This window comes from Passer montanus, unplaced genomic scaffold, assembly GCF_014805655.1.
Source record: "Passer montanus isolate IOZ18808 unplaced genomic scaffold, ASM1480565v1 scaffold137, whole genome shotgun sequence".
Taxonomy (NCBI): Eukaryota; Metazoa; Chordata; class Aves; order Passeriformes; family Passeridae; genus Passer; species Passer montanus.
In genome coordinates, this window is record NW_024360608.1 from 551,132 (window position 1) to 559,621 (window position 8,490).

The 8,490-nt window shown below is 48.5% G+C and overlaps 1 protein-coding gene across 3 annotated transcripts in view; it reads right to left on the minus strand.

The window, feature by feature from the left end:
- Nucleotides 1-8,430, minus strand: part of ITFG2 (integrin alpha FG-GAP repeat containing 2) — a 14,335-nt gene extending 5,905 nt beyond the window's left edge. For 2 of the 3 annotated variants that reach the window (XR_005626564.1, XM_039699677.1), the window contains exons 1-10: nt 8,289-8,430; nt 6,966-7,061; nt 6,492-6,533; nt 5,492-5,663; nt 5,049-5,188; nt 4,494-4,642; nt 3,339-3,433; nt 1,530-1,580; nt 943-1,034; nt 322-439 (exon numbers count right to left, since the gene is read on the minus strand). Coding sequence is in view for 2 of the 3 variants with exons in the window: in XM_039699677.1 (XP_039555611.1) it covers nt 322-439; nt 943-1,034; nt 1,530-1,580; nt 3,339-3,433; nt 4,494-4,642; nt 5,049-5,188; nt 5,492-5,663; nt 6,492-6,533; nt 6,966-7,061; nt 8,289-8,402 (1,069 nt within the window). In the remaining variant the exon portion in view is untranslated. The remainder of the gene's footprint in view (nt 1-321; nt 440-942; nt 1,035-1,529; nt 1,581-3,338; nt 3,434-4,493; nt 4,643-5,048; nt 5,189-5,491; nt 5,664-6,491; nt 6,534-6,965; nt 7,062-8,288) is intronic. The other variant, XM_039699678.1, reaches the window with a different exon arrangement.
- Nucleotides 8,431-8,490: the final 60 nt, after the last annotated feature.

An 8,490-nucleotide genomic window follows, 5' to 3' on the forward strand; every position in this document is an offset into this window, starting at 1 on the left:
ACTCCTTATCACCACTGAAGAACAGCTAACAAGTCTGCAAATTAAAAAAGCAGCGTGGAGGACAAGAGGCCTCTGTAGTACTTCCAAAAAGGACATGGAAAAAACCCCAAGACACCACAGATAAGCCTCAGCATCACTTTCTCTCACCGTTACTTTTCCCAGATGCCACCAGAGGAAAGACTAGCTGGGCCTTCTGCAATATGCACACATGGAAATTATCCCCCACTGCAGGCAAACAACGGATTCTGGGTCTCCTAGATGGGAGTAGTAGCTCTGAGGGGAAAATGCTGTGAGGGCTAGCTTTGCAGTCAGGCTTCCCACCTGCACAGAAGGCACTGACATTCTCATCTGCTTGGAATCTGGCCACAGTCCGATTGTGGTCGATGATGTACGTCTGACCGTCCCACGCACAGGCAACCACCTCCTCGTGCCCATTGCCCTGCAGGAGCCAGAGGACTGCATTTTACACAGGTGTCACCTACTCCCAGGGACAGCCAAGAATCTTTCTTGCTGGTTCATAGATACACACTAATGTCTAGATGCCACTTCTAGACATCTCATCCAGGTATTTTGCACTTGGAGCTCATCTCTCTTCTATATGGCAATCCTTACATACTGTAAGAGCTTTTAGACAATCAGGGTATTAGCAGTGAGCAAAACCATTCAGCTTTCCAGTAAGACTGAAGAACAGCTGGGGGACAAAAGTTTACAAATGGATAAATGGATGCAGGGTCTAACAGGCAGACACAGTTCAACCTCTTACAGCTGGGCAGACTGACCTGAGTGCAGAATGTACTGCTACACCCAGAACACTCTGTGTCGTCCTGAGATAATTCCAGCCTTTTCCAACTGAGTCATACTCCTTCTGCCCTTCCTAAGTTCATTTACACAAAGCCGTGCTGTTTTTGTCTTCATCTCTCCCAGCCTTACTCAGATACTCACTGTAACATCCAGCTTTTCCAGAGCAAAGAGCTGGTGGTCAACCTGAACAGACCAGAGTAGCTTGTCTGCTCCCTCCATCAGTTTCAATGTTCCTGAAGAAAGAAATAAACAACTGTTTTGAAAATAATAAAAGAGAGTAAGATGTTTGGTAATGCTAGGCCCTACTCCTTCAACACTCAAGGTTGCTGAGAATTAGCTGCTAATAGCACAGGCATGGACTTGGCTGCTAAATCCATACTGGACACTTGACCCCACCTACCAGGCTCCCATTATCCAGATATACTGCGGCAGTACTAGGCAGAGGGCACTGGCCATGACAGAGTGGAACATAAACAAGCATCCATCCTCACAGTGCCCTCTGTGTCTTCATATAAAATATGACATCAGAAGGAATCTTGGAATTAAATTCTCTTGCCTGACCCTTGAAGGGTTTCTGAAGCCCCGCTTCCTCTTCTTTTAATAAACCAAAAGCAGCCCCTGGATCACTGAGCCCCTGGATCCCTGCTTTGAATTAGTGACAGGCCTTGGCTGCCCCACAGGCCTTGGCTGCCCCACAGGCCTTCTTCCAGGACACTGGCAGGACTTACCATCCAGAGTACAGAGGGCAAAGAGACCTGAGCCACTATTCTCACTGGAGCCTGTAAGTGCAAAAGAAAATTACTGGCTTTGATGCCATTTTGTAAACATTGTCCCATCCCCCTCCTGAAAACAAAAAAAAGATCCAAACCAGGCTGATCCATGCTGCCTCCCTTCCTTGCCCAGTTGTGTGCAGGACAGCAGTGACAAATGTCACTAATTATATCTGAAGAGGAAAGTTCCCTGACCACCAGGCTGTTTCGGCCCTTCAGTAAACTCTCTACCTAGCTACTAAAAACAGACATGCAAGGTCAAGTTTTAAAAATATGACATTCTCAGAGAGAGGACTGGAGCTGTATTCAACTAAAGCTCCATTTAACCCTTTCAGTGACAACACAGGAGAGGCACTGGCTCCCTGAGGAGGAACCCAGGAAACCTGGCAGGCAGGGCAAGCCAGCAGAGCTGAAAGCAAGCAGGCAGTTTCCCCAGAGGTGGTTAACAACACAAGCATATCTCCAGTGCCCATAGACAGCTCCAAGCTACAGCCCCCTGCACTGCAAACCCCATTTCTGCAGATCAGCCTAAAGCAAAGCCACCTGGTTGGGTGCTTAACCGCCCCTAATGATAAGCACCCAGACAGGCTCTGATCCAAGAGATCTGCTGTGTCCCCCTTGGAAACTGGTCAGCATGGCAGTCTTCAGCTGTTCCTTCATTGATGGTCCAGCATCAGTGGGCTTTTTTACAGCCTGCTCTTCATCCCTTATTCTGTGTACCTTCATTTTTCACAGACATCTCTCAATAGATGCAAGGCTTCATATGCAGTGAAATAATTGATTTCATGCTCTGTTGACCATATTGCTCATAGCAACATCAGAGATGCTGAGAACATGACAAGCTTAGGAACTGGGCAAGAAAGGTCCTCTGAGGAACGGGAAGAGGGTGGGGTTCAGTGCATTGCTCTTGTCCACAACCTCTAATTACACTGGACAGGCTGAATTATTCTCAGACAGCACTGCAGGAAGTAATACTTGGGCAGAGCAATACAAGAGAAAGTGATCTCTGCTGAGAGTTTTCTGCCTTCTATTATGCCCACACACTCCAAGGAGGAGTGAAGGTTTATTCTCCACAGGTACCAAAGGAGGGTTCAGCAGGTACACCAGGCATAGGTCAGAGCACAAGGAGTTACAGGAGGAAGCAGTGGCAGCATGCAAGAAAAGTCTGGACACAGAAACAGTGTGTCAGGACTGAGAGAAGCTGGCAGCTGTGCAGATTTTAGATACAAGACCTGAACACAACAGAGTGGAAAAAGACAGAGGACAATGATACAGATGAAATATGCAAGCAGCTATGGAGAGGTTGGGGCTGCAGAGAAGGAGGAGGAGCACAGAGCCATCAGAAACTGAGATTCAAATGCTGAAAAGCAAGAACAAAGATGAGGCTGTGGGAAGGAAAAGATGCATCTAGGAAATAAGAAGGAGTCATAAGCTGCAGCCATGCAGAAGCAAGGATCAAGGACATCTGTAGGAGCATGGCATGGCAGCCATTCAAACTGACTAAATGCAGGTCAGCAGAGGCTGCAGAAAAACTCTTGTGCTGAGTGAAGGATAAGGGCTACCTAGGAAAGGACAAAGGCTATAAAAAGCTCACATGCAAATATCCAACGGTCTTTGGGAGCTGGCTAAGAGAAGCTGAGGTCCCTGTGTTCTTGCAGCAGCCTCTCACAGGTTTTTTTCTACCACAGGAAATCTGATTTCATTTACTGCTGAAAAAACAGCAGGGGCAACTGCTGGGCTGGAGACCCCAGGCTGCTGATCTCTCACCTCGGGCAATGCTACCAATCAGATGAGTGGAGACATTCTTATTGTGAATCCGCCCAGACGTCTGGTGTAGAATCACATCTCGAACAGGGGCCTCACTGAGAAAAAGAGAAAGACAACAGGGAAAAGTTAGGGAACCACACCTGGGACTGTCTCAGAGGAATTCCAGGAGCGGTGTATTCCAACACTCTACAAATCCAGACAGTGACAGAGTTTGTGAAGAGGTTGAGCCCTTTAACAGTAAAGGAAGAAAATGCATGCCATCCCAGGTATTAAAGAAATATACTGATTTTTAAAAACAGAAACCCAGAATGATTTCATGCATTAAAAAAAAAAAAAAAGAGCTCAAATAAAGAAAAATCAGTAAGGCCTGTATTCCAATGAAGGAAAAAAAGGACAGTTTTTGTCATTACTGTTACAAAAGCTTGGCTGCTTTTCTTTCACAAAGTATCTGCCCAGACTGAACAGGTTGGTGAGAGACTACATCTGGGCCTGGCTTCTGGCTAACAGGGTACCATTCCACTGAGTTCTCTAATACATCAAGGAGACTTGCCTAGGTTCCCTCCTGCTGCAGTTTTTTGTGTCTGCCTTGAAGTCTCACAGAACACTACAGAAGCACCCAAACTCCCCACCAGGGTCCTTCCAGCATCAAGACAGTAACAAGCACCTCACTGCTCATCTTGATTGCTGTGGTTGTGATTTACAGCACTGGCTGCCAGGGGTCTCATTAGGAAAACAAGAGAAGGAACCCGGTTTTATCCTGAACTTCAGGTGTATTTGGTTTGGGCCAGTCTCTCAGCTGTTACCCTGCAATCTGATGACCTTTCTATGGAAATCTAGTCACTCACTTCCCTACCTTAGCTCCCAGTAGTGAGAAACCCTCAGGGAGTTGGTTTTGCCACTCTCCTTGCCCAGTTCAAGAAGAGAGTGGGATACAAGGAAAGCAGCAGTATTCATCTTTGTGACAGAGACATGAAGAGTGCTCACAGAAGCTTGGGTGTAGGCGGGCTCAACTGATGAGGTGCCATCAGCACAGCAGGTCACTGAAGCAAGGACAGCGACGGCACCCCCTGCTTCACAACACTGATGTGGTGACACCCCCTGTAACAGGCATCCACAGTGGCATGTGCTCATGCACCCCTGCAGAAACACCCTCACCTGCTCAGGGCAGCTCCATCCCTTCCCGCGGCTGCGTCCCGCTGCTCCGTGTCCCAGGTGCACAGCAGGATGGCATACCCACAGCCTGGCTGTGACACCATCAGCTCTGGTGAGCCATCAGGGCCTGGGTTCACAGACAGGCTGTCCACCTACAGCAGCACAGGAAAAACACAGATAGAGTCAAGAACTCCAAAAGGTTTACAGTGCTCCCTGCAACTAAATTTGAATGTGGCAAATCTGATAGATCTGAGCAGCAGCTGAACAAATTCAGATGGAAGCAAAACACCCAAGCTCAGTAAAAGATTGGTTCCTTACCAAAAGCCACTTTAAAACACCACCAGTACTTCCCACTAATGCTCTTCCATCAGGCAAAATAAACCGCTTCTCAAACCAACTACCAGCTGAACAGAAAAATCTAAGGGCAAATCTCCTCTCAAGCCATCGACATGACAATTGTTTTGTTCATAGGACTGAGATTCTGTGCTTCTTCTCTTGAAAAAGCCACCTCTTGAAGACTGCATGACATGTACTGCTCTGAACATCCTTTTTCCTTACCTGACCTTCTAGAAGCCATTTCTTCAACAGGATCAACTGCCCAGAGACATGGTCTGGATTCTCTGACGAGTCCTCCCAGCGGAAGGCACGGACCACCCTGTCAGTGTAGCCCACAACTAACTCACACTTCCCATCTCCATCTGCGGGGAAGAGCAAAAGACGGCTGGACTCTCTCAAGCCCTAAGAACCCAAAAATGAAGAAACCACTCTGCTGGTTTCCATAGTTAGCATCTCTGAGGACCACAACCATGTAATGAATGCTTGCACTTCAGAAAAATTCTGAAGTTCTTGGTTCTCCTTTCCATGACTTTGCTGTGGTTTGTTGGAGTGTCAGTTCCAGCAAGACAGTAATTTCCTTCTGCATGCCCCGCCAACCTTCTCTCCCCACTGCCTCACACACAAACCCTTTCATCCCGCATTGCCACACCAGCTCTGTGGCTCACCAATGTCATTGATGAGCATGACCTTGGTGTTGGCAGGAATATGCTGCTTGAACACTGGCTTCTGCTCTTCTGCCAACTCATGGTGGCCTGAAGCATCTGGGTGTTTTGAATTCAGAGAAGTCAGGTCAAACAGATGAAACCAGCCTTCTGCGCTCACCGCCACCACGAAATTCTGTGAGGGAAAAGAAAAACCTTGTAATTCCTCCTCCTCTTTTAGAAACTGCAGAAGCTGCCCCACAGAGGGCAAAGGAAGACACATAGGTAGATCAATCAAGATCAATGACGGCTACAGAACAGGAGGTTTTTGGTCAGCACACCAACTTCTCTGCTACTGGCAGGGTCCAAACTTCTTGTTCATCTTTGTCATACTACAGTATCAAGTGGATATGTGTGCAATCCTCAAACAACATGCGGCTTTCTCAATGCCCATGTCAGCTCTGCTCCCCACTAGAGAAAACAGCTACAGTATTATGGGCGGGGTGCCTGAACTGGGACCTTTGGACTCATTGGTGCTGGCTGAACCCCCAGAAACAGCAATCCAACAAAAGGAGTCATAGTAGACCCAGTGGAATTTGCTTGGGAGTCCAGACTATTCCATGTCTCAGTCTTGTTTAGATGACCTTAATGCACACAGCCAAGTGGCAGAAAGACCATGGCCCACAGCAGACATGAGCCCAAGAAAGGCAAAAGCCACTGAGCAAAAGGAGCAACCCTCAAACCACCAAAGCCTTGTGGTGCTCTCACAAGGGCACATGGAAATCAAAACTGCTCTTTGAAGATAGGATGGATTTCCTTGCTCTCTAAAACCCATGTAAGGCTCACAGAAAAATACCAGTTATATATAGAGGAACAGTTTAAAAACAGCAAAGGCAGACCCTGGAGAGACAGCACCTGCAATCTGTCTTCCTCTGTCACATTCAGCACATGGCATGACCCTAATCTCCTGAACACCTCCCACATGCCCTATAGACAGAGCTGGGAAGAGTTTGGCTCCTCTCACCTTTCCTTTATTGCACACATCTCCCACACGGACGCACGTGAGCTGCAAAAGAAAACAAGGCCATCCATGAGAAAAGGCACCCAACCTAGCACCCTGGGATACACCTCTTCCCTACCCGCTCCTCTCCCACAAAGAATCTCCTGAACTCCAACAGCCTTTGGAAGGACAAGAACAGCAGAGTCAAGGGACAGAAACACAACTGGCCAAAGCCTGGGGCAAACCCCACAGTGCACAGAGCAGGGTGCAGGTGAGACAGAAGCCCAGCTTCCATCTTTGTCCATTAGTCCGGTCATCACTTCCAGCCCAAGGGGCTGTAGGCAAAAGTGGAGTCTTGAATAATTACATGAATGACATCAGAATCAGTTCTGGCTGCCATTCCTCTCCAGCCTATGTATTCCCAGGCAAAGGACAAGGATAGCTGGCTGCACATACACCAAAAGGCCCAACCATTTAGAAAATTTGTCAAGAACTGACCATTCCTTGGCAAGATCGCACAGCCCAGGGCTTGCTATCATCATTCTTGTAAACATAGAGCTTTCCATTGGTGTCTCCCACCACGAGTTCATTCAGCTGTACAAGAAAATTGGGTTAGTAGGGAGAAATCCACAATTACATTAACAGTAAAAATTTCAGAATTCATCTCTAAAAATCACTCTGTAGGAAGAAGCAGCAAAACTAAGTGAGTTAAAGAGACAATCTTGAATCAAAATGGAAGGTCTGAGAAAGTATAAAAGCCCTAATTTTATTCTTGCAGATAAAAGAGATGGGGAACGGCTCCTTAGAACAACATTCTGTTATCCACTGCTTCACCACTCACTGTTTCAGAGCTGCGTCACTGACTGTTTTAACATCCTGCTTGGATGTTAAAACTGTCATCATTACTCCATCTTCCATCCTTCAATCTAGATTGACTTGAATCACCTAAGGAAGATGATGGCAATGGCAAAAATACAACCATCCAGGAAGAGAGTGCAAGAACACAACAGATTTACACAGGATGTCCAATCTCACTGTTGAGGGGGTAAAAGGATTTCAGAATGGTGACTATTTCTTTAAAGAAGATTTCTAAAAATCACCGACCACCCATACTGATGAGCCTACTCCCATTATCCATCTCCTGCATCATGCTTCTGTGTATTTAAATGGTGTGCATTTCATAACCCCCTGCACACCTTACCCTAGAGAACAACTTTTTATGGGGAAATCTCTTTAATCATCTACTGGATTGCTAACCATGACATTTTCCAGGATAAGGCTGTAAAACACCTTGACTGTTGAGGAGAAACAGCTGACATATAGCTGGCTAAGCTAACCTCTTCCTAGTTACAGACAAATCCAAACCAACCATTTCTGGGGCTAACAGCAACACTCCCAATGCACATCCATCCATCACACAGGTCAAGAGACACCGAGACGCGGCTCTACCCTGTTTGTGATCTGCTGTGCCCAGCAGAGCGCCACCACATCCCCACCCATCAGTGACAGGCGAGTGTCTATTAAGCAGAAGTCAAGCTCCCCTCTGGCTGTGCACCACCCAGGGCACGTGTAACAGCGAGGGAAGCCCTGATCCGCTGCAGCCCAGCAAACGTTCCCTTTGCAGGGGAACTCCAGGGGGATTCTGACCAGGCGCCCGACAAGCCCCGTGTGTGTGCCCAGGCTGGAATCCCCGCCAGCCCCTCCCGGCACCGCCCTGGGGCCGCACCAGCCGCTCGGTGCTCCCCCCAGCCCCTTCCCCGAGGCGGCCCCGCGGGCTCCCAGCCGGCCCCGCCCGCCCCACGCCGGTCTCCGCGCTCGGACCGTGTCGTTGTCGGCGTCCCCCAGGCAGATGGCGTGCGGGAAGAGGCTGCCCGCGAAGTCCAGCGCCACGCACTGCACGTAGCTAACGGAGCGCATGGCGGCCGCGCCGGGCATGGCGGGAGCGCAGGGCGGGGCGGCGGCAGGGCCCGCCCGCTGCCCCTCAGGGCGACACCGGCACCGGAAAGGATTTACACACGCAGAG